The sequence below is a fragment of the Rhinoraja longicauda genome, chromosome 18 (assembly GCF_053455715.1).
Source record: "Rhinoraja longicauda isolate Sanriku21f chromosome 18, sRhiLon1.1, whole genome shotgun sequence".
Classification (NCBI taxonomy): Eukaryota; Metazoa; Chordata; class Chondrichthyes; order Rajiformes; family Arhynchobatidae; genus Rhinoraja; species Rhinoraja longicauda.
This window is the reverse complement of record NC_135970.1, coordinates 35,803,506-35,828,321: the sequence shown is the minus strand read 5'-3', so window position 1 is coordinate 35,828,321 and position 24,816 is coordinate 35,803,506. Positions and strand designations below refer to the sequence as shown.

The 24,816-nt window shown below is 47.5% G+C and overlaps 1 protein-coding gene across 2 annotated transcripts in view; it reads left to right on the top strand.

Moving 5' to 3' along the window:
* The window catches only part of slc6a5 (solute carrier family 6 member 5), an 80,094-nt gene extending 55,306 nt beyond the window's left edge, over window positions 1-24,788 (top strand). For both annotated transcript variants that reach the window (XM_078415504.1, XM_078415503.1), the window contains exons 12-16: window positions 542-673; window positions 2,681-2,780; window positions 11,934-12,034; window positions 21,406-21,573; window positions 23,189-24,788. In XM_078415504.1, the coding sequence (XP_078271630.1) occupies window positions 542-673; window positions 2,681-2,780; window positions 11,934-12,034; window positions 21,406-21,573; window positions 23,189-23,344 (657 nt within the window). In that variant the 3' untranslated portion in view covers window positions 23,345-24,788. The remainder of the gene's footprint in view (window positions 1-541; window positions 674-2,680; window positions 2,781-11,933; window positions 12,035-21,405; window positions 21,574-23,188) is intronic.
* Window positions 24,789-24,816: the final 28 nt, after the last annotated feature.

Here is a 24,816-nt window from a genome sequence, read left to right as displayed (position 1 = left end):
CCTCCCCCTTCCCCTCCCCCCTTCCCCTCCCCCCTTCCCCTCCCCCCTTCCCCTTCCCCTCCCCCTTCCCCTCCCCCTTCCCCTCCCCCTTCCCCTCCCCCCTTCCCCTCCCCCTTCCCCTCCCCCCTTCCCCTCCCCCTTCCCCTCCCCCTTCCCCTCCCCCTTCCCCTCCCCCCTTCCCCTCCCCCCTTCCCCTCCCCCTTCCCCTCCCCCTCTTCCCCTCCCCCTTCCGCCCCTACATCATCCCCCTCAACCACCCTTATCCTCCCTCCTCCCCCTCCCCCTCCCTCCCTCCCTCCCTCCCTCCCTCCCTGGGAGATAGATTTAAACTTTAAAATGTGAATAGTTAAAAATATATAACACCGATTTCAATGAAACTTCTCCCATTAGCACCAAAGGGACGACGGTGAGGAAGTTGGGCCTAAAATTATCGCGCTATCATGTACCGTTTTGGAAGTAGTTCAGGAACAACCAAACAAACAAACGAGAGTTTTAGTGTATAGATGTCTAATTGACCTATGTTTTTCTAATTCATTTTAAGTTTGCAACCATCGAGACGATTGTGACTTCAGTCGTGGACGAGTTCCCTGGATACCTCCGGCCGAGGAAACCACTGTTCACCTTAGCTTGTTGTGGGGTCTTCTACATCATGGGAATCCCGATGATAACTCAGGTAAGGTATCCTTCCATCTTCAACCAACGATGGGCACGCTGCAGCCCCGGCAGTGGTCAATGTGTGGGAAGGAACTGCAGATGCTGGTTCACACCGAAGGTAGACACAAAATGCTGGAGTAACTCCCCACACCACCCCGGTCAGATTTCGCTGAACACCTCCGCTCAGTCCGCCTAAACCGTCCTGGTCTCCTGACGGCTGCCGAATGCTTTAACTCCCCCTCCCGTTCCCACAGTGACCTTTCTGCTCTGGGCCTCCTCCACTGTCAGAGTGAGGCCCAGCACAAATTGGAGGAACAGCATTTCATATTTCACTCGGGCAGCTTACACCCCAGTGGTATAAAATACCGACTTCTCCAACTTTAAGTAACCCTTGCTTTTCCTCTCTCTCCATCCCTCCCCATCCTAGTTCTCCGACCAATCTGACTGACCCCCTGATTAAATTTTACATTGCATGCCTCGTTGTCACCTTCCCCTCCCTAACGATGATCTACTGTGCATTTTCCTTCAGCCCCATCCCCTTTGATCTCTCGTTTTCACACCTTGCCCTTCCAGATCTCTCATTTTCCCGCTACCCTGAAGAAGGCAGACACAAAATGCTGGAGTAACTCATGCAGTCTAAAGAAGGGTCTCGACCAGAAACGTCACCCGTTCCTTCTCTCCCGAGATGCTGCCTGTCCCGCTGAGTTACTCCAGTTTTTCGTGTCTATCACCAATAGCTCTCGGATCCTCCGGTTGTGGCTTTTGAGTACAGATAGAAGCGAACAAGTTTTGTGAAGGGTGGGAAGGGGTGTGAAGATCTAAACCCATCCACTCCCCTCAGCTGTAACGTGCTGCGTAAAGACAAGAGAGCGGCTCAATGAAAGAATACTTTATCGTCAGATGTGAGAACTCGCAGTGAAGTTCTTTGCTTGCATTCCCAAGGTATGCAAGTAGTCGCCACATAGAGGGCGCTGACAATGTTACAACATATCCTGCACCAGGTCCCTCTTTGCTCCCCCCCCCCTCCCCCCTCCCTCATGGCGGTCTTCCCCACGCCGGGTCCTCCATTGTTCCTTCTCCCCGGCGGTGGCGCCCCCATTTCCGCGCCCTTGTCCGTCAGTCGGCGCCATCATCGACCGTCTCACTGTCCGGTCCTCTAACTCCGCCGGGTCCTCTCCTGAAGAGGAGGAGCCTAAAGGCACAAGGAATCGCAGGTGCGGGTTTATAAAGAGAAAATAAAAAACACAGAAATGACGCAGCAACTCAGCAGGTCGGGCAGCATCCCCGGAGAACATGTCTCGCGCTTCTCCGGAGCGGTTGTGGTTGGGGATGGGGGAGGGAATAGTTGGAAGAGTGGTGGGGGGCAGGACAAAGCCTGGCAAGTGATAACTAGACAAGGGTGCGGTGGGGAAGGAGGGATCGGCTGATGGTTAGACAAACGCCAGAGATGAAAAGGTGTGAGATGAGAGGGAAGGATAGAAGAGGCACGAATTGTGAAGCGAGAAGTAGGAGTATTGGTGCAAGGGGTCTGGTCAAGGTGAGGAAGGTAAACCAAACTGAACCAGCATCAGCAGTTCCTTCCGACACACTTTATCTCAGATTATTCAGTTATCGTACCTTTCTGTGCATGTACAGTGGCCGTTGGGCGGCACGGTGGCGCAGCGGTAGAGTTGCTGCCTTACAGCCCTTGCAGCGCCGGAGAACCCGGGTTCGATCCCGAATATGGGAATTGTCTGTACGGAGTTTGTACGTTCACCCCATGACCAGGTGGGTTTTCTCCGAGATCTTCGGTTTCCTCCCACACTCCAAAGGCATACAGGTCTGTAGGTTAATTGACTTGGTGTAAATGTAAATTGTCCCCAGTGTGTGTGTGTGTGTGTGTGTGTGTGTGTGTGTGTGGAATAGTGTTAGTGTGCGGGGATTGCTGGTCGGCGCGGAATCTGTGGGACGAAGGGCCTGTTTCGGCGCTGTATCTCTGATCTAATCTAAACTACTCACGACTCTGTTTTGTTTTTTGTGATATTAGAGTGGGATTTATATGTTACAACTGGTGGACACCTATGCAGCTTCCTATTCCCTGGTCATCATTGCAATATTTGAACTAGTCGGAGTCTCGTACATATATGGTAAGACCGCACTATTTAATTGATTCTTCTGTGTGGTTGGTTACGTTAATAACTCTCCGGGGTCAATATCTTGTGCTACCCACTGTCCATAAGGCCATAAAGTGATAGGAGCAGAATTAGGCCATTCGGCCCTTCGAGTCTACTCCGCCATTCAATCATGGCTGATATATCTCTCCCTCCTAATCCCATACTCCTGCCTTCTAATTACGGGTGGCACGGTGGCGCAGCGGTAGAGTTGCTGCCTTACAGCGAAGGCAGTGCCGGAGACTCAGGTTCGATCCTGACTACGGGCGCCGTCTGTACGGAGTTTGTATGTTCTCCCCGTGACCTGCGTGGGTTTTCTCCGAGATCTTCGGTTTCCTCCCACACTTCAAAGACGTACAGGTATGTAGGTTAATTGACTGGATAAATGTAAAAATTGTCCCTAGTGTGTGTAGGATAGTGTTAATGTGCGGGGATCGCTGAGCGGCGCGGACTCGGTGGACCGAAGGGCCTGTTTCCGCGCTGTATCTCTAAATCTAAATCTCTAAAAATCTAAATCATTACCCCTGACCCCCTTACTAATCAAGAATCTATCTATCTCTGCTTTAAAAATATCCACTGACTGTCTCCCCAGCCTTCTGTGGCAACGATTCCCACAGATTCACCAACCTCTGACTAAAGAAATTCCTCCTCATCTTCCGAGAGGAACGTCCTTTAATTCTGAGGCTGTGACCTCTGGTCCTAGACTCTCCCACTAGTGGAAACATCCTCCCCAAATTGTCAATATTTGTACAAATCTGTTGGCGCGAGGGTAATTGAATGAACAGAATTCCACAGGGTAATGCTGAGCTTTTTCCTTTTCCCAGTGTGACTGGCAGCCCCTGACATGCTGGGTAATTAGTCGCGTTGATAACTTTCTTGATCATATTGTGGGTCAAAAGAAAAGATCTACATTTACAAGTGAGATAACGACACGTTGTCCCAGCTAATTCCTCCTTTTCAGTTTTCATGTAATAATTATAATATAACAACAATTATAACACTTTCTAACATCTTCTGACTTCGGCAAAGCGGTTTTGACATTTGACAGCTGATTGCAGAAATCGCAGTGTACACGATTTAACAGTCGTGGTGGAAGTCCAGAACAAGGGGTCACAGTTTAAGGATAAGGGGGAAGTCTTTTAGGACCGAGATGAGAAAGTTTTTTTTCACACAGAGTGGTGAATCTGTGGAATTCTCTGCCACAGAAGGTAGTTGAGGCCAGTTCATTGGCTATATTTAAGAGGGAGTTAGATGTGGCCCTTGTGGCTAAAGGGATCAGGGGGTATGGAGAGAAGGCAGGTACGGGATACTGAGTTGGATGAACAGCCATGATCATATTGAATGGCAGTGCAGGCTCGAAGGGCCGAATGACCTACTCCTGCACCTATTTTCTATGTTTCTATGTTTCTATTGTGTTGCTTTCCATTCGCCCTGTGCTGTGGTTGAGAAGGTTCTGTGAGAGTTTGCAAGTCTTGACTGCCACCTTTGGAACTAGAAAGTCACAGGCACTATCGCACTACGAGAAACGGAGCATTTAATCCAACGTTGGGGGCAGGATTCCCAAAAGGTTAATCTAGTCGGAGTAAAGAAAGCAAACTCAATGCTAGCATTTATTTCAAGAGGGCTCGTGTACAAAAACAGGGACGTAATGCTGAGGCTCTGTAAGGCAATTGGAATATTGTGAGCAATTTTGGGCCCCATATCTGAGGAAGGATGTGCTGGCTCTGGAGAGAGTCCAGAGGAGGTTTACAAGAATGATCCCAGGAATGAGTAGGTTAACCTATGTTGGCACTGGGCCTGCACTCGCTGTAGTTTAGAAGAATGACGGGGGACCTCATTGAAACATACAAAATAGTGAAAGGCTTGGATAGAGTGGATGTGGAGAGGATGTTTCCATTAGTGGGAGAGTCCAGGACTAGAGATCGTAGCCTCTGAATTGATGGGCCGAATGGCCTAATTCTACTCAGATCTATCTCCCCCTGAAACCCAACAACCGGTCACATTTAATCAGCCTGATGCACTGCCTTGAGGACATAAAATGTTGGATGGCACAGAACTTCCTTCAACTAAACGAGAGCAAGTCTGAGGTCATCCTATTCGGCCCCTCCGACTCCATCTAAACGATAACAGGCAGCCTTGGAAGCCTATCTTCCCTAGTCAAACCGCATGTCAAAAACCTTGGCGTGATATTTGACTCTGCATTAAAGTTTGACAAGCAAGTCAACGCTGTGGTAAAAGCCAGCTTCTTCCAGCTTCGTACCATAGCTAAAATCAAACCATTCCTCCAATTTGATGACATTGAAAAAATCATCCACGCATTCATTTCCTCCCGCCTAGACTACTGCAACTCCCTATACACTGGGATCAGCCAATCATCCCTGTCCCGCCTGCAATTGGTCCAAAATGCCGCAGCGAGACTCCTGACGGGTACCCGTAAAAGGGACCACATCACCCCGATTCTGGCCTCTCTCCACTGGCTCCCAGTACAGTACAGAATCAACTTCAAGCTCCTCCTATTCCCATACAAAGCCCTAAACGGGCTTGCCCCCCCCATATCAAGAATCTTCTAACCCACCACTCTATCTCCAGGTCCCTCAGGTCGGCCGACTTGGGGCTACTGACTATCCCGCGGTCTAGGCTTAAGCTCAGGGGTGACCGCCCTTTTGCGGTTGCAGCTCCTAGACTGTGGAACAGCATCCCTCTCCCCATCAGAACTGCCCCCTCCATCGACTCCTTTAAGTCCAGGCTCAAAACCTATTTCTACTCCCTAGCGTTTGAGGCCCTCTGAGGGGGCGCTGTGAACTGTTTATGTATGTGCTGTTACGTTTGTTTGCCATTGTACGTTCGTTCTTAGTACCTGAGCTGACGTACAGCACTTTGGTCAACGTGGGTTGTTTTTAAATGTGCTATACAAATAAAATTGACTTGACTTGACTTGACTATCACTTATGACCTTAAGACCTTATGACCTGAACATTTCACTATTTTTGGAAATGAAAATAACGTTAAACCAAAGTAAGGGGAAAGTGTGTGGAAATACTTTATTGCATTGCCCTGAATTTACTTCAGGTCGGCCATGGAGGTTGTGGTATCTGAGCTTTATCCTTGAAGAATAATAACATGGAAGAAAGTCCATTGTGTGTGAGGTGGGCAACAGAGCACTGCCCAGCAGTCTCCTTGCACTTATGTTGGGTGTCTACTCCTGCAGGATAGCCCTCTAGGAAACATCCTAGCCATTGCCAGCAATTAATTGGCCGTTGTTAAAGATGTGCACGCATCTTCATGAGGTCAACACAAAGTGCCGGGGTAACTCAGCAGGTCAGACGGCATCGGTGGAGGGAATAGACAGGTGACACTTCGGTTCAGGACGTCACCTGTCCACTCTCTCCACAGATGCAGCCTCACCTGCTGAGTTACTCCAGCACTTTGTTTTTTGATTAAGATTCCAGGATCTGCAGTTACCTGTGTCGCCCCATGACATTATCAGTCTGGAGAAGGGTCCCGATCTGAGACATCATCCACCTATCCAGGCTCTCCAGGGATGCTGTCTGGCTTGCTGCAGTTACTCCAGCACTCCGTGTCCTTCTATTGTAAACTGGCACCTGCAGTTCCTTGTTTTTACATCCGTCTATTTTACCGCAGGGCTAATTAAAACGGTGGCAGTGGAGTCTAGCCCAGTTCTACCTGTTACCTGGAAGCCTACGACATCTCACTGCAGCAGGCTGCACTGCTCACACCTATTGTGGAGCAGCAGAAATAGCTATCATTAAGGACTTGCCCTACCCTAGAAGGCCATTCCTTCTTCTCCCCGCTCCTGTCCGGCAGAAGGTACAGAAGCTTGAAAGCGCGCACCACCAGACTCAGGAACAGCTTCCTTCCCCTCTGTTATCAGGCTTCTGAACGGTCCTTCCGTAAGCTAGGGTGCTGTCCGATTCACCTCTACCCCATTGCGGACTTTGGACTTTGTCTCTGGAACTGGTGCGCTACAATGCTGAGAACTATATTCTGCACTCTGTATCTTCCCCTTTGCTCCGCCTATTGTACTTGAGTTTGACTTGGTCGTATTGAAGTACGGTATTATCTGATCTGATAGGATAGCATGCAAGACGAAGCTTTTCCCTGTACCTCGGTACATAATAAACCCAAACTACCCCTAAACCTTCGGTCGACACAAAATGCCGGAGTAACTCAGCGGGTCAGGCGGCATCTCAGGGGAGAAGGAAGGGGTGACGTTTATTCCTTCTCTCCTGAGATGCTGCCTCACCCCCTCAGGGTTACTCCAGCATTTTGTGTCTACCTTTCGATTTAAACCAGCAACTGCAGTTCCCCTCCCCCCCCCCCCCAACCCTCTAAACCAAACCTGCTCAACATTTTATAGACAATAGACAATAGGTGCAGGAGGAGGCCATTCGGCCCTTCGAGCCAGCACCGCCAATCAATGTGATCATGGCTGATCATTCTCAATCAGTACCCCGTTCCTGCCTTCTCCCCGTACCCCCCTGACTCCGCTATCCTTAAGAGCTCTATCTAGCTCTCTCTTGAATGCATTCAGAGAATTGGCCTCCACTGCCCTCTGAGGCAGAGAATTCCACAGATTCACAACTCTCTGACTGAAAAAGTTTTTCCTCATCTCAGTTCTAAATGGCCTACCCCTTATTCTTAAACTGTGGCCCCTTGTTCTGGACTCCCCCAACATTGGGAACATGTTTCCTGCCTCTAACGTGTCCAACCCCTTAATAATCTTATACGTTTCGATAAGCTTATTTTGCGTATTTTGAAGCAGCAAGATATATCTCACTCTGCCACAGGGTGGCGATCTTTCTGCAAGAAGGACAAGATGCAGCAGTGATCAAGTACCTACTGGAAGTGCACCAAGCTGACATTTTCAGGCATACCCCGGATATTTAAACAGGCTGTTACAATCTGTAATAATCTCGCCCTATATTACAAGCATATGATTCTTTTTTTTTTTTTTAGCGAGCTGGCCACTGGAAGTAAAATTTTGAAATTGATTTACATTCAAGATATGTGAATATAACACTGAGCATTACCATTGTTATTGCAAGAGCCATTGTTCCCGTAGAAGGATATTTATATCTCAGGGGATTAAAAATTATTTGAATTTACATCAAACGGAATGAAAAAATAGCAAAGATTTAAATTTAAATCCAGTCAAGGCTTCTGAAAGACGAATAATTAAAAAACATAGCACAAAAAGTAAGGAAATTTGTGTTTGGTAGATTATTTCTTTGTTGTAACAATGCTTCTTGGCAATAAATCTTATACCGTTGGAAAGCCTGTTTATTTCCCTTTTAAATGGTGCCACATTTGTAAGGAACATGCATTTGCGGGATGAGCAGCAGAGCTGAGTATATGGGTTGCGCCCATGAAAAATTTGCCAAATCTTCTCTGCCAACGCCAAACAGCTTATTCTGCTGTTGCCATTGACTCTTGTTTTGAGCTTCTGGTACCCCCAGGTGCTGACAAGAATGGGATGCCATCCCACAACAGTGTGTGACCAGGCTGGTGACCAGCATGAGGAGGAGGTGCCAGGCTGTTGTGGCTGTGTATGGTTCTTCCACACGCTACTGTGGCTCCTGTTTATTAAATGAATAAATTGTTAAATTGCCAATATGTCTTGTTTCTTCAGACTTCAATCATCCAATCCACCAAACAACACCGAACAAGAGTCAATGGCAGAATAAGCTGTTTGGCATTGGCAGAGAAGATTTGGCAAATTTTTCATGGGCGCAACCCATATACTGAGCTCTGCTGCTCATCCCACAAATGCATGTTCCTTACAAATGTGGCACCATTTAAAAGGGAAATAAACAGGCTTTCCAACGGTATAAGATTTATTGCCAAGAAGCATTGTTACAACAAAGAAATAATCTACCAAACACAAATTTCCTTACTTTTTGTGCTATGTTTATTTACTGCCCTGAATCTAGGAAGCTCAAATTGCCGGTACAGAGAATATATTCACAACTGCTCACCATGGATGATGTGTTTCGTGTAGGAAAGAACTGCAGATGCCAGTTTACACTGAAGATAGACACAAAATGCTGGAGTGACACAGCGGGCGGGACAGGCAGCATCTCTGGAGAAGATGGATAAATGGCGCCAAAAATACTGATCCCACTTAAGACAGATACAAAATGCCGGCTTGACTCAGCGGGGCAGGCAGCATCTCTGGAGAGAGGGAATGGGTGGCGTTTCGGGTCGAGACCTTTCTTCAGACTGAGAGTCAGGGGAGAGGGAAACACAGAGATAAGGAACGGTAAAGTGTGTGGAAGCAAGACATCAAAAGAGATGGAGTTCAATGTAAATGTAGAATAGATCATTGTTAGTTAGGAGAAGGTGACAACAAAACAAACAGCGATAAAATGTAATCAAGGCAGTCAGGCATAACTGAGGGGGAGGGGTGGGCAGGGCATAGTGTTTCCACTACACTCATGAAATAAACCCAACCAGATATCGCTGCAGGAGTAATGGGTACTTCTTCGCTTTCCTTGAAAATGTAACTAGTATAGACAATTTGAAGGATGGGGAGAGGGTGTGGGGAGGACCTCAATTAAACTTACCGAATAGTGAAAGGTCTGAATAGAGTGGATGCGGAGAGGATGTTTCCACCAGTGGGAGAGTCTAGGACCAGAGGCCACAGCCTCAGAATAAAAAGATATACCGTTAGAAAGGAGATGAGGAGGAATTTCTTTAGTCAGAGGGTGGTGAATCTGTGGAATTCTTTGGCACAGAGGGTTGTGGAGGCCAAGTCAGTGGGTATTTTTAAGGCAGAGATGGATAGATTCTTGATTAGTACAGGTGTCAAGGGGTTATGGGGAGAAGGCAGGCGAATGGGGTTGAGAGGGAAAGATAGATCTGCCACGATTGAATGGCGGAATAGACTTGATGGGCCGATCGGGCTAATTCTGCTCCTATCACATGACCTTATGACCTTATGACCTTATGACCTTATGACCTTATGACCTTATGGAAGCAAAGGTTCTTCAGACCGAAGAAGGGTTTCGACCTGAAACGTCATGCATTCTTTCTATCCAAGAGATGCTGAATGGCCTAATTCTGCTTCTAGAACTTATGAACTTACAGAAAGGCAGAGCAAGCTTATGGCCCACTTATATTTGTACATGCCAACACCTGCTGAGTTTTTGAAAAAGACCAACATCAAGTTACATGTTGCCATTGATAACATCACTCTGTGAGAACCACGCTAGGCATATTCATTACGAATACAGATTTAGTTTAGTTTAGAGATACAGTGCGGAAACAGGCCCTTCAGCCCACCGAGTCCACGTCGACCAGTGTTCCATGCACGCTAACACTATCCCACACACACTAGTGACAATTTACAATTTTACTGAAACCAATTAACCTTCAAACCTGTACGTCTTTGGAGTGTGCATGTTCTCCCTGTAACCGCATGGGTGTTCTCTGGATGCTGTGGTTTCCTTCCACACTCCAAAGACAAAGAAGATTGTAGGTTAGATATAAAATGCTGGTATAACTCAGCAGGACAGGCAGCATCTCTGCAGAGAAGGAATGGGTGACGTTTAGGTTCAAGACCCTTCCTCAGACCCGAAAGGTCACCCATTACTAGGTTAATTCCCGGAATGGCGGGACTGTCATATGTTGAAAGACTGGAGCGACTAGGCTTGTACACACTGGAATTTAGAAGGATGAGAGGGGATCTTATCGAAACATATAAGATTATTAAGGGGTTGGACACGTTAGAGGCAGGAAACATGTTCCCAATGTTGGGGGAGTCCAGAACCAGGGGCCACAGTTTAAGAATAAGGGGTAGGCCATTTAGAACGGAGATGAGGAAAAGCTTTTTCAGTCAGAGAGTTGTAAATCTGTGGAATTCTCTGCCTCAGAAGGCAGTGGAGGCCAATTCTCTGAATGCATTCAAGAGAGAGCTCGATAGAGCTCTTAAAGATAGCGGAGTCAGGGGATATGGGGAGAAGGCAGGAACGGGGTACTGATTGAGAATGATCAGCCATGATCACATTGAATGGCGGTGCTGGCTCAAAGGGCCGAATGGCCTACTCCTGCACCTATTGTCTATTGTCTATTGTCATTCCTTCTCTCCAGAGATGCCACCTGTCCCGCTGAGTTACTCCAGCAATTTGCATCGATCTTGGGTGTAAATCAGCTTCTGCAGTTCCTAACCTACACAGGATTGTGGGTCAATTGGTTTTCGGTTAAAAAAAAGGAAATTGTCCCATGGTGAGTAGGATAGTGCGAGTGTACAGGATGATCGATCGCTGGTCGGCGCGGACACGGTGGGCCGAAGGGCCTGTTTCTGCGCTCCATCTCTAAGGTCTAAAGAGTTGCTTTTGCTCAGTTTGAAATTAGCCGAGAGCAAGTGCAATGTGGGAATAATTTGACATTGCTCCTCGGAGTTGTCCTTGCATCAAACACCCGATGCTTGACAGATTCTGGTTTGATTGAGGGTTACACAATCTATGCTCCATTTGGAAGCTGAAAGTCAAATGTGGCCAGCACCTCTATTTAGTTTCAGCGCATTTGAGTTCCATTTCCTGCAGCCGCACAATGTTTGTTTGAGTAAAGCTGTCTCCTCAGTGTGCACTCAATGGGCCGAAAGGCTGTATCTTAACTAAACTAATATATTGAACCAGGACTGTTGTTTGGACAAATCTATTTTAAATGTTCCTTGTACCACTTCCTCTTTGATCTCTCGGTTTCACACCTCACCCTTCCATATCTCTGTCTCGCTCTCTCTCCTGGCTCTCAGTCTGAAGAAGGGTTCTCGACCTGCCGCTGAGTTACTTCAGCATTTTGTGTCCATTTTCAAGAGAGAGTTAGGTTTAGCTCTGAGGGCTAAAGGAATCAAGGGATATGGGGAAAAAGCAGGAGCGGGGAACTGATTTTGGATGATCAGCCGTGATCATATTGAGTGGCGGTGCTGGCTCGAAGGGCTGAATGGTCTACTCCTGCAGCTATTTTCTACGTTTCTATGTGTCTGTCCTTATTATGCTGGCAATCAAGAGATGTAGCCGAATATGGGACTGTAATGACAGGCAATTATTCTCACCACCTCCCCTCCTGCAAAGAACATAGGTTAACACTGTGTTTTCTTTGTGCTAATAGGATTGAAACGATTTTGTGAAGACATCGAGATGATGATTGGATTTCAACCAAGCTACTTCTGGCGGATTTGCTGGGCATTTTTCACCCCTACGATTCTGACAGTACGTACCTCCACTTCAAATAGTCCAATACGTTTCATTATCTAATGTGAATATATACACTATATACTGTATGCAGTTATACACGCTGACAAATGACTCGTATTCCATTAAACGTTTTGGATGCGATGCGGAAGTGTACAATATTGGGTTGGCACGGTGGGTGGCACAGCGGTAGAGTTGCTGCCTTCCTGCTGCACCAGAGACCCGGGTTCGATCTCGACCTCGGATGCTGTCTGTACGGAGTTTGCACGTTCTACCCGTGACCGCGTGCGTTTCCTCCCACGTTCCAAAGACTTGCAAAAATTGTAGATTAATTGGGTTCTGTACATTTTCCCTGGTGGGCACGATAGAACTTGTGCACAGGTGGACAATGTTCCGCGTGGAGTCGGTGGGCCATAAGGCCAAGTTTCCATCCTGCATCTCTAAACTGAACTGATATATTGAATCATGGGAGTTGCTTGGACAAACCTGATTACAGTTGCTTGGTAATGTGTTGGCTAATCATAGCAACTAGTCATTACCTATTGCTTCACAGCAGGGTCAGATATAGTCCCAGGAATGAGCGGGTTAACCTACGATGAGCGTTTGTCGGCACTGGGCCTGTACTCGCTGGAGTTCAGAAGAATGAGGGGGGGACCTCATTGAAACATACAGAATAATAGTGAAAGGCTTGGATAGAGTGGATGTGGAGAGGATGTTTCCATTAGTGGGAGAGTCCAGGACTAGAGGTCATAGCTTTAGAATTAAAGAACGTTCTTTTAGGGAGGAGATGAGGAGAAATTTATTTAGCCGGAGGGTGATGAATCTGTGGAATTCATTGCCACAGAAGGCTGTGGAGGCCAAATCAGTGGATATTTTTAAGGCCGAGATAGATGGATTATTGATTAGTACGGGTGTCAGATGTTATGGGGAGAAGGCAGGAGAATGGGGTTAGGAGGGAGAGGTAGATCAGCCATGATTGAATGGCGGAGTAGACTCGATGGGCCGAACGGCCTAATTCTACTCCTATCACTTATTATCTTATAATACAAACAAGCCCCAAGGATGGTGAGATTTGGGTACCAAGGTCACAGACAGCTGTTTCTCCCACGCTTGTTAATGTGGCAGCTTCAATCTGTCTGGTGCTGGGCAAATTGTTTTTTTAAAACTTTTCAATCCTTTTACTTTTCAAGACAGTTGAAAAACTCTTTAATAGGATCAGGTGCCCAAGGAACTGGGGCAGCAGAGTGGTGCAGCTGGTAGAGATACGATACGATAGAACTTTCTTTATCCCAGGAGGGAAATTGGTCCGCCAACAGTCATAAAACACAACAAGACACATGAAACATGAAATTAAAGTGATGAGTGGAAAAGATTGGAGATGTGCAAAGATTGTGGATGGGGGGGGGGAGGGAGGAGTCAGTTTACCCCACGACAGAAGGGGGAGGAGTTGTACAGTTTGATAGCCACAGGGTCGAAGGATCTCCTGTGGCGTTCTGTGCTGCATCTTGGTGGGACCAGTCTGTTGCTGAAGGCGCCTCGTTGCTGAGGTTGACCATTGTGTCATGGAGGGGTTGAGGTAGAGCCACTGCCTCACAGCGGCGGAGACCCGGGTTCGATCCTGACCTCGGGTGCTGTCTGCGTGGAGTTTTCACGCTCTCACTGTGACCGCGCGGGTTTCCTCCGGGTGCTCCGGTTTCCTCCCACATCCTAAAGACGTGCGGGTTTGTTGGTTAATTGGCCGCCGTAGAATTGTCCCCGGGTGTGCAGGGAGCGGATGAGAAAGTAGACATAGGCTTTAGAGATACGGCTTCGATCCACCGTATCCGCGCCGACCAGTGATCACCCTGTACACTAACCTGCACACGCTAGGGACAGTTTCACAACTTACCAAGGCCAATTAACCTACAAACCTGCACGTCTTTGGAGGGTGGGAGGAAACCAGAGCACCCAGGGAAAACTCTCGAGGTCACGGGGAGAATGTCCAAACACGGTACAGACAGCGCCCGTAGTCAGGATCGAACCTGTGTCTCTGGCGCTGTAAGGCAGCAACTCTACCGATGTGCCACCGTACCGCCCCTAGTTTGCATGGGTGATGGATGGTCAGCATGGACTTGGTAGGCCGAAGAGCCTGTTTCCATGCTGTATCTCCAAGCACTCAATAGTCAGGGGGTCACGGTCTCGTGTTCTGCTGCACAGAGTCCAGTTGTTGCTTGCACACCCTTCTGGCCAACTGGGTATTTATTCATGGCAATAGGACCTTCAGGACATTCACAACTGTTGTGGCCACCAAAGGTAAGCATGATAGACACAAAAAGCTGGAGTTACTCAGCAGGACAGGCAGCATCTCTGGAGAGAAGGAATGGGTGACGTTTCGGGTCGAGACCCTTCTTCAGTTTCGACCCGAAATGTCATCCATTCCTTCTCTCCAGAGATGCTGCCTGATCCGTTGAGTTCATCCAGCTTTTTGTGTCCATCTCCAGTTGAAACCAGCATCTGCATTTCCTTCCTGCACAAAGGTAAGCATGACTTCTGTGAGAGGCAAATGCGAGACGCTGATCAAACTCAATCTGCCTGATGTTTCCAGAACAGGGTGTTCCATCGGCTGCTGTTACGAGCACAGAGAAATGTCACAAAGCACGACAAGGAAGCATAATCGGACAGAAATTCGCAGTGAGACAAAGAACAGAACATTCAGACAGTTGTCCAAACACCTAACCAATGATGTAGGCTTTAAATAACATCCAAAAGGAGAACATTGTGAAATATAAACTTCAGCATAAGGGCGGCACGGTGGCGCAGCGGTAGAGTGTTACTGCACGGTGGCGCAGCGGTAGAGTTGCTGCCTCACAGCGCCAGAGACCCGTGTTCGATCCTGACTGCAGATGCTGTCTGTACGGAGTTTGCACGTTCTCTCCACGACCTGCCTGGGTTTGCTCCGGGTGCTCCGATTTCCTCCCACACTCCAAAGGCGTTCAGGTGTGTAGGCTAATTGGCTTTGGTAAAATTGTAAGTCGTCCCTGGTGTGTGACTCGGATAGAGTTAGTGCGCTGGGATCGCTGGTCGGTGCCGACTAGGCGGGCCAAAGCGCCTGTTTCGGCACTGAATCTCTGAACTAAACTAAACTAAACTAAATAACAGTATCATCAAAGGTAGTGGGGGTGTCAAAGGTTACGGGGAGAAGACAGGAGAATGGGGTAGAGAAGGATAAATACATCAGCCATGATTGAATGGGGGAGCAGACTTGATGGGTTGAATGGTCTAATTCTGCTCCTATGTCTTATGATCTTATTACAAATTTAAAATGATATGGGACTTTTGGTCTCAATGCTCTCTGTGGGATCTTACTGTGGGAAAAGTGTATTTATAAATGTATTTAGTACCATTAAGTACTTGGGAACCGTGATCATTTATAAATGTATTTATAAATGATCACGGTTCCCAAGTACTTAACGGACTGCTCCGAGATTTGAAAAGTAAAAACGGAAGTTTTAAACAACAACAAAGTTTTAGTGGGGCATGGTGACGTGGCAGTAGAACTGCTACCTCACAGCGCCGGAGAGCCGGGTTCGACCTCCGGGTGCTGTCTGTACGGAGTTTGTACGTTCTTCCCGTGACCTGTGTGGGTTTCCTCCGGTTTCCTCCCACGCTCCAAAGACGTACAGGTTTGTATATTAAATTGGCTAGGCGTAAAATGTAAAGTTGTCCCTAGTGTGCGTAGGGTAGTGCTAGCGTGCGGGGATCGCTGGTGGGCGCGGACTCAGGGTGGGCCGAAGGTCCTGTCTGTTTCTGCGCTGTAGCAGCAGCAATCAGCAGTAGCAGCAATCAGCAGTAGCAGCAGCAGTAGCAAGCAGCAGCAAGCAGCACCAAGCTGTGTTGCTTGGGAAGTAGTGTGTGGGGATTGTGTGGGGATTGTGTGGGGATAGTAAGGAGTAAGACCTGTGTGATCTCCCGGACTAGTTTCGATCGCCTAGCTTGGGATCGGAGAGGAATTTCCCGGATTTTTTCCCAAATTGGCCTGGGTTTTTTATCCGGTTTTTCGCCTCTCCCAGGAGATCACTCAGTTCTTTTGGGTGGGCGGTTGGAGCGGTTGGAGTAGCGGCCGGGCGGTAGGTTTAGTAACCGAGCGCGGGGCTTTGTTTGGAGAGTATGACTGCCAGGGCAGTTTTTTGTTCTGGGTGTCAGATGTGGGGAATCTGGGAGTCTGATAGTCTTCCAGACATCCACATCTGCGCCAGGTGTGACGAGATGGGGCTCCTAAGGGACCGTATTAGGAACCTGGAGCGGCAGATTGATGACCTCCGTCTGATCAGGGAGAGTGAGGAGGTTATAGATAGGAGTTACAGGGAGGTGGTCACTCCTAGACCACGGGAGGTAGACAAGTGGGTCACTGTTAGGGGGGGCAAGGAACAGAGGCAGGGACTAGGGAGTACCCCGGTGGCTGTACCCCTTGGAAATAAGTACTCCTGTTTAAGTACTGTTGGGGGGGACAGCCTACCTGGGGGCAACGACGGTGCCCGGGCCTCTGGCAAGGAGTCCGGCCCTGTTGCTCAGAAGGGTAGGGAAAGGAAGAGGAGAGCAGTAGTAATAGGGGACTCTATAGTGAGGGGGTCAGATAGGCGTTTCTGTGGACGCAGTCGGGAGTCCCGGATGGTGGTTTGCCTCCCTGGTGCCGGTGTCCGGGATGTGTCTGAGCGTGTCCAGGATATCCTGAAAGGGGAGGGAGAGGAGCCAGAGGTCGTGGTACATATAGGTACCAACAATATAGGTAGGATAAGGGAAGAGGTCCTGAAAGGAGAATTCAGGGGGCTAGGAAGAGAGTTAAAAAAAAGGACTTCCAAAGTAATAATCTCAGGCTTACTGCCTGTGCCACGCGATAGTGAGAATAGGAATGGAGTGAGGTGGAGGATAAATACGTGGCTGAGGAACTGGTGCAGGGAGCAGGGTTTCAAGTTTCTGGATCATTGGGACCTCTTCTGGGGGAAGTATGACCTGTACAAAAAGGACGGGTTGCATCTGAACCCGAGGGGAACCAATATCCTGGCGGGGAGATTTGCTAAAATAACTGCGGAGACTTTAAACTAGTACGGTTGGGGGGAGGGACTCAAACACAGATAGCTAATAGGCAGTGTGTGAGGCAGGAGGCAGAAAAGGGAAACACTCAGACCCAATATGTAGGAGAGAAAGAAGGGAAAAGAAATAAACTGAGAATAAGAAATGATGGGTCCCTTAAATGTGTATATTTTAATGCTAGGAGCATTGTAAGAAAGGTGGATGAGCTTAGAGCCTGGATTGACATCTGGAAGTATGATGTTGTGGCGATCAGTGAAACATGGTTGCAGGAGGGTTGCGATTGGCAATTAAATATTCCAGGATTTCATTGTTTCAGATGTGATAGAATCGGAGGGGCAAGAGGTGGGGGTGTTGCATTGCTTGTCAGGGAGGATATCACAGCAGTGCTTTGGCAGGACAGACTAGAAGGCTCGATTAAGGAGGTTGTTTGGGTGGAACTCAGAAATGAGAAAGGTTTAGCAACACTTATAGGGGTGTATTATAGACCGCCAAATAGGGAACGAGAATTGGAAGAGCAAATATGTAAGGAGATAGCAGATATTAGTAGTAAGCACAGAGTGGTGATTGTGGGTGATTTCAATTTTCCGTATATAGACTGGGAATCACATTCTGTTAAAGGGCTGGATGGTTTGGAGTTTGTAAAATGTGTGCAGGATAGTTTTTTGCAACAATACGTAGAGGTGCCTACCAGAGAAGGGGCAGTGTTGGACCTCCTGTTAGGAAATGAGATGGGTCAGGTGACGGAGGTATGTGTTGAGGAGCACTTTGGGTCTAGTGATCATAATGCCATTAGTTTCAATATCATTATGGAGAAGGTCAAATCTGGACCAAGGGTTGAGATTTTGGATTGGAGAAAGGCTAATTTTGAGGAGATGAGAAAGGATTTAAAAGGAGTGAAATGGAAATTGTTGTTTTATGAAAAGGATATAATAGAGAAATGGAGGATATTTAAAGGTGAAATTTTGAGAGTACAGAGTCTTTATGTCCCTGTTCGGTGGAAAGGAAAGAATAATAATTTGAAAGAGCCGTGGTTTTCCAGGGAAATTGGACACTTGGTTCGGAAAAAGAGGGAGATATACAATAAATATAAGCGGCAGGGAGTAAATGAGGTTCTTGAGGAATATAAAGAATGTAAAAGGAATCTTAAAAAGGAAATTAGAAAAGCGAAAAAAAGATATGAGGCTGCTTTGGCAAGTAATGTAAAAGTAAACCCCAAGGGGTTCTACAGATATGTCAATAGCAAAAGGATAGTGAGGGGTAAAATTGGTCCATTAGAGAGTCAGAGTGGACAGCTATGTGCTGAGCCGGAAGAAATGGGGGAGATATTAAACAATTTCTTTTCTTCGGTATTTACCGAGGAGAAGGATATTGAATTATGTGAGGTAAGCGAAACAAGTAGAGTAGTGATGGAAATTAGGAGGATTAAAGAAGAGGAGGTACGGACACTTTTGAAGAATATAAAAGTGGATAAGTCTCCAGGTCCTGATAGGATATTCCCTAGGACATTGAGGGAAGTTAGTGCAGAAATAGCAGGGGCTATGACGGAAATATTTCAAACGTCATTAGAAACAGGGATGGTGCCGGAAGATTGGCGCATTGCGCATGTTGTGCCTTTGTTTAAAAAAGGTTCTAAAAGTAAACCTAGCAATTATAGACTTATTAGTTTGACGTCTGTGGTGGGAAAATTAATGGAAAAGATACTTAGGGACAATATATATAATTATTTGGATAATCAAGGCCTGATTAGAAACAGTCAACATGGATTTGTGCCTGGAAGGTCATGTTTGACTAATCTTCTTGAATTTTTTGAAGAGGTTACCAGGGAAATTGATAAGGGCAAGGCTGTGGATGTTGTCTATATGGACTTCAGTAAGGCATTTGACAAGGTTCCACATGGAAGGTTGATTAAGAAGGTGAAATCGTTGGGTATTAATAGTGAGGTTGCAAGATGGATTCAACAATGGCTGAATGGGAGATACCAGAGGGTAACGGTTGACAATTGTATGTCAGGTTGGAGGCCAGTGTCTAATGGAGTGCCCCAAGGATCTGTGTTGGGTCCACTGTTGTTTGTCATTTACATTAATGATCTGGATGATGGTGTGGCAAATTGGATTAGTAAATATGCAGATGATACTAAGATAGGTGGAGTAGTTGATAGTGAGGTAGATTTTCAAAGTCTACAGAGAGACTTGGGCCTTTTGGAAGGGTGGGCTGAAAGATGGCAGATGGAGTTTAATGCTGATAAGTGTGAGGTGCTGCATTTTGGTAGGACAAATCAAAATAGGACGTACAGGGTAAATGGTAGGGAATTGAGGAATGCAGTGGAACAGAGGGATCTGGGAATAACTGTGCATTGTTCCCTGAAGGTGGAATCTCATGTGGATAGGGTGGTGAAGAAGGCGTTTGGTATGCTTGCCTTTATAAATCAGAGCATCGAGTATAGAAGTTGGGATGTAATGTTGAAATTGTACAGGGCATTGGTGAGGCCGAATCTGGAGTATGGTGTGCAGTTCTGGTCGCCAAATTATAGGAAGGATGTCGACAAAATGGAGAGGGTACAGAGGAGATTTACTAGAATGTTGCCTGGGTTTCAGCACTTAGGCTACAGAGAGAGGTTGAACAGGTTGGGTCTTTATTCTTTGGAGCGTAGAAGGTTGAGGGGGGACTTGATAGAGGTTTTTAAAATTTTGAGAGGGACGGACAGAGTAGACGTGGGTAGGCTTTTCCCTTTGAGAGTGGGGAAGATTCCAACAAGGGGACATAGCTTCAGAATTGAGGGACAAAGGTTTAGGGGTAACATGAGGGGGAACTTCTTTACTCAGAGGGTTGTGGCTGTATGGAATGGGCTTCCGGTGGAAGTGGTGGAGGCTGGCTCGATTTTATTATTTAAGAGTAAATTGGATAGGTATATGGATAGGAGGGGATTGGAGGGTTATGGTCTGAGTGCAGGTAGATGAGACTAGGTCAGGGAGAATGGTCAGCGTGGACTGGTAGGGCCGGACAGGCCTGTTTCCATGCTGTAGTTGTTATATGTTATATGTTATATATGTGTCTCTGAAGTAAACATCGCCTTCAATAAAAGAAATCTTTATAGATGCTACCTTGAGCAGATGCGAGAAAAATGTCATTGGCTCCATTTGGGAACTGCAAGCAGACATTTCATACCTGCTAGTTATTCTCTTGTGGGTACACAGTTTAGGAAATGTTCTTAAGGCCATGAACATTGATTCATTGCTTGTTCCCTTGTGGCATAATTGATGTTGTTTTTAAGTGGCGTGGAGGAACAGTATGACCACTTTCTTCATGAGATTTGCAGGTAGTAAGGAAACAATAAGGGCTAGTGTCTTTTACCAAGCAATTCGAGGGAGGAAACATCAAAAGGATTGTTTTATGTTTGCGACTGTGTGCCTATTGTTCCAATAACACATGCATTGAATGGTGAATGTGGCAACCGCTATACTGAAGGGATTATGGGGGGGAGGCAGGAAAGTGGGGTTGAGAGGGAACGGTAGGTCAGCCATGATTGAATGGCGGAATCGACTTGATGGGCCGAATGGCCTGGAAATTCTGCTCCTAGAACTTATGACGGTATTATCATTGTGCAAGTGGTGGAAACAAACATCTGGGGATGCTGGTTAATGCACAAAAGGACACGTTTGAGTTTTGTGAATGGTGATGTTTAATGGTTTCATATTCTTTAGACAATAGACAATAGGTGCAGGAGGAGGCCATTCGGCCCTTCGAGCCAGCACCGCCATTCAATGTGATCATTCTTTAACTGAAAAAATACATGCGTGTGATGCACGATTAACCTGTCCACTGCCAATTGTTTTTTTTCTCACCATTGGCCATGACCCGAGTATTCTCGAGGGTGGCACTGAACAGGAGATTAGTCCGGGTGTCAGGTATTATGGGGAGAAGGCAGGAGAATGGGGTTGAGAGGGAAAGATAGGCCAGCCATGATTGAATGGGGGAATGACGTATGAAGACAGACACAAAAAGCTGGAGTAACTCAGTGGGACAAGGCGGCATCTCTGGAGAGGAAGGAACGGGTGATGCTTCAGGTCTGAGGAATAGTCTCAAACCCACAATCCTCTTCGTCTTTAGAGTGTGGAAGGAAACCGGAGCACCCAGAGAAAGCCCACACGGTCGCAGGGGGAACGTGCCCAGTTTCTTCGCACTACTCCAAAGACGTTCGGGTTTGAAGGTTAGATGGCTTCGGTAAGATTGGGTGACGTTTCGGGTCGAGATCCTCCTTCAGGCATTTGGAGTTGTGAGCTTGAGAAACTCATGAAAACCCACTCTGCTTCATTCCCCAGTTCATCCTCTGCTTTAGCTTCTACCAGTGGGAGCCGCTGACGTACGAGAACTACAAGTACCCGGCCTGGTCCATGGTGATGGGATGGCTAATGCTGGCGTCTTCTGTCATATGGATCCCCATCATGTTTGTCATTAAAATGCACCTGGCCCCTGGAAGCTTTATAGAGGTGAGTTGCTTGGAATCTGTACTTGAACGTACAGGTCCACCACCCACGGCACGGTGGCGCAGCGGTAGAGTTGCTGCCGTGCAGCGCTTACAGCGCCAGAGACCCGGGTTCGATCCCAACTACGGCTGCTGTCTGCATGGTGTTTGCACTTTCTTCCTGTGACCTGCGTGGGTCTTCTCCGGGTGCTCCGGTTTTCTCCCACTCTCCCAAAGACGTACAGGTTTGTAGGTAAATTGGCTTGTTATAAATGTAAAATAGCCCCCCCCCAGTGTGTGAAGGACAGTGTTAATGTGCGTTAGGGTTAGGGCGAGGGTTGAAACTGAAACTGAACTGAAACTGTGTCGGAAGGAACTGCAGATGCTGGTTTAAATCAAAGATAGACACAAAATGCTGGAGTAACTCAGCAGGACAGGCAGCATCTCTGGTGAGAAGGAATGGGTGATGTTTCGGGTCGAGACCCTTCTTCAGACTGATGTCAGGGGAGGGGGCGGTACAGAGATAAAATGTAGTCTGAGACAGTCAGACTGGTGGGAGAACTGGGAAGGGGGGGGGGGGGTGGAGAGAGAGGGCAAGGAAGGACTACTTGAAGTTAGAGAAGTCAATGTTTATACCGCTGGGGTGTAAGTTGCCCAAGCGAAATATGAGGTGCTGTTCCCCCAATTTGCACTGGGCCTCACTCTGACAATGGAGGAGGCCCAGGACAGAAGGTTCCTCCAATTTACATAGAAACGTAAAAAATAGCTGCAGGAATAGGCCATTCGGCCCTTCGAGCCAGCACCGCCATTCAATATGATCATGTAAGAAAATAACTGCAGATGCTGGTACAAATCAAAGGTATTTATTTCACAAAATGCTGGAGTAACTCAGCAGGTCAGGCAGCATCTCAGGAGAGAAGGAATGGGTGACATTTTTTCAGTCAGAGAGTTGTGAATCTGTGGAATTCTCTGCCTCAGAAGGCAGTGGAGGCCAATTCTCTGAATGCATTCAAGAGAGAGCGAGATAGAGCTCTTAAGGATAGCGGAGTCAGGGGTATGGGGAGAAGGCAGGAACGGGGTACTGATTGAGAATGGTCAGCCATGATCACATTGAATGGCGGTGCTGGCTCGAAGGGCTGAATGGCCTCCTCCTGCACCTATTGTCTATTGTCTATTTCGGGTCGAGACCCTTCTTCAGACAATATGATCAAAATTCAATATGATCATGGCTGATCATCCAAGGTCAGTACCCGGTTCCTGCTTTCTCCCCGTATCCTGTGATTCCGTTAGCCCCAAGAGCTAAATCCGACTCTCTTGAATACATCTTGCTCAGCTTGCTCTACACTGCCCCCAGAGTGGGGAACTGGGAGCTGCGGACTGCGTGAAGGAAGGAACTTGCACTGGGCCTCAATCTGACAAGTACTGAACTGAAGAAGGGTCTCGACCCGAAACGTCACCCATTCCTTCTCTCCCGAGATGCTGCCTGACCTGCTGAGTTACTCCAGCATTTTGTGAATAAATCGATTTGTACCAGCATCTGCAGTTATTTTCTTATAAGTACTGAACTGAAACTGGTTTGGTAAAATGGTAATAATGATGTGATGTTTCTACTTTCTGAACTTCTGAACTTGTGTTCGCAGAGACTGAAGCTAGTGTGCAGTCCTCAGCCCGACTGGGGCCCCTTCTTAACTCAGCACCGTGGGGAGCGCTACAAGAACATGACAGACCCTCTGGGGACATCTTCTCTCGGACTCAAGCTGCCTCCCAAAGAAATCGAATTAGGATCTCATTTCTAGTATTGCCGACCTCTCCGCATAAATGTACGAGCTTGGCGTATTTTCATCTTCCCTCTCTCCTGTTTTCAAATCGCCCTTCCCATTTCAACTCAAGCACACATACACTCTGGTTATTGGGGGTTTCCCCCCCCCCCCAAATCCCAATTCCCAATTTCCCTCTATCCATTTAGAGCCCTTCTCTTTTGTGTTCTCCTTCCGCCTCTCTTGGCCAAGTGTCTTCCACTTCCTCTCCCCCCCCCCCCCCCCCCCCCCCCCCCCCCCGTCCCATCCCGCCCGGAGTGAGGTATCACGTTGTCTGATCCTTAGATTATCCGCCTTGTCATCACCGCTGATTCCCCTTCCTTTCTCCGGGCCAGCCCCCCCCCCCCCCCCGACCCCCCCACCCCCCACTAACTCAAGCGCTTCCTCTCGAAAATATGTCCTGTGCTTTATGCCTATCCTTCCTCTCTGCCTCCTAGTTAATCTCTTACTTGAGTGGTGCTGGCTCGAAGGGCCAAATGGCCTACACCTGCACCTATTGTCTATTGATCCACAGCTGAGAAAGACAAGTAATTGTACAATTCTATTTTTACCCCCCCAATCCCCTCCAATACTCGATTGAGTGTAAACGTTATGCATTGTACAGTCTTGCTGTTCGAAGTCCTTTTTATTTCTCAAGGGATGTGCTGGGGGGGGATGTTAGGACAAGTTCTCTCCCACCTCTGCAACAGCACCATCCCAGGGTGACCTGGGCAATTGGCCAGACTGTACATTCTGAGATATAATGACTAGCTGTCCATGCTTCTAACAATTGAGCAGTGTTCTTTAGTGCGTGTTAGTGATGTGAAGTCCCTTTAAATATCTTATTGAGAAAAAAAATTTGTAGAAGATGGTGAACATAGCGTAGTTTAACAAAAGAAAACTGTCTTATATTTAAAAAAAAAAGTTTAGTCTTAAATTTACAGTAGTTGACTTTTGGGGGATTTTTTGGCTCAGTATTCCTGTCTCGCTGTGTGTTTCGTGTGAAAAGGGTCTCGGGTAGTGTTTCTGTTGATTTCTGTTGCTCTTTAGATATGATTCCAATTCTAATAGATTACTAATTCTCTCAATGTCAGTGATTTCCATTGTAGTCTTGAAACACATTGAAATACATTTCTGTATTTGTTTCCTCTGGAATCTGACATGGAAACACTTATTATTTAACCAGCCATTGCATCTTGAGATTTACCTATTTCTCCCCATCACCCCCCCTCCCCCTCCCCCTCCTCCCCCCCTCCCCCCTCCATCCCCCCTTCAACCCCCTATACCCCCCTCTTTCCCCCTCTACCCCCCCCCCTCTCCCCCCTCCCTCCCTCTCCCTCCCTCTCCCTCCCTCTCCCCCTCTCCCTCCCTCTCCCCCTCTCCCTCTCTCTCCCTCTCCCTCCCTCCTCCCTACCTCTCCCTCCCTCTCCCTCCCTCCTCAAACCCCCCCCTCTCTCTCTCTGTCTCTCTGT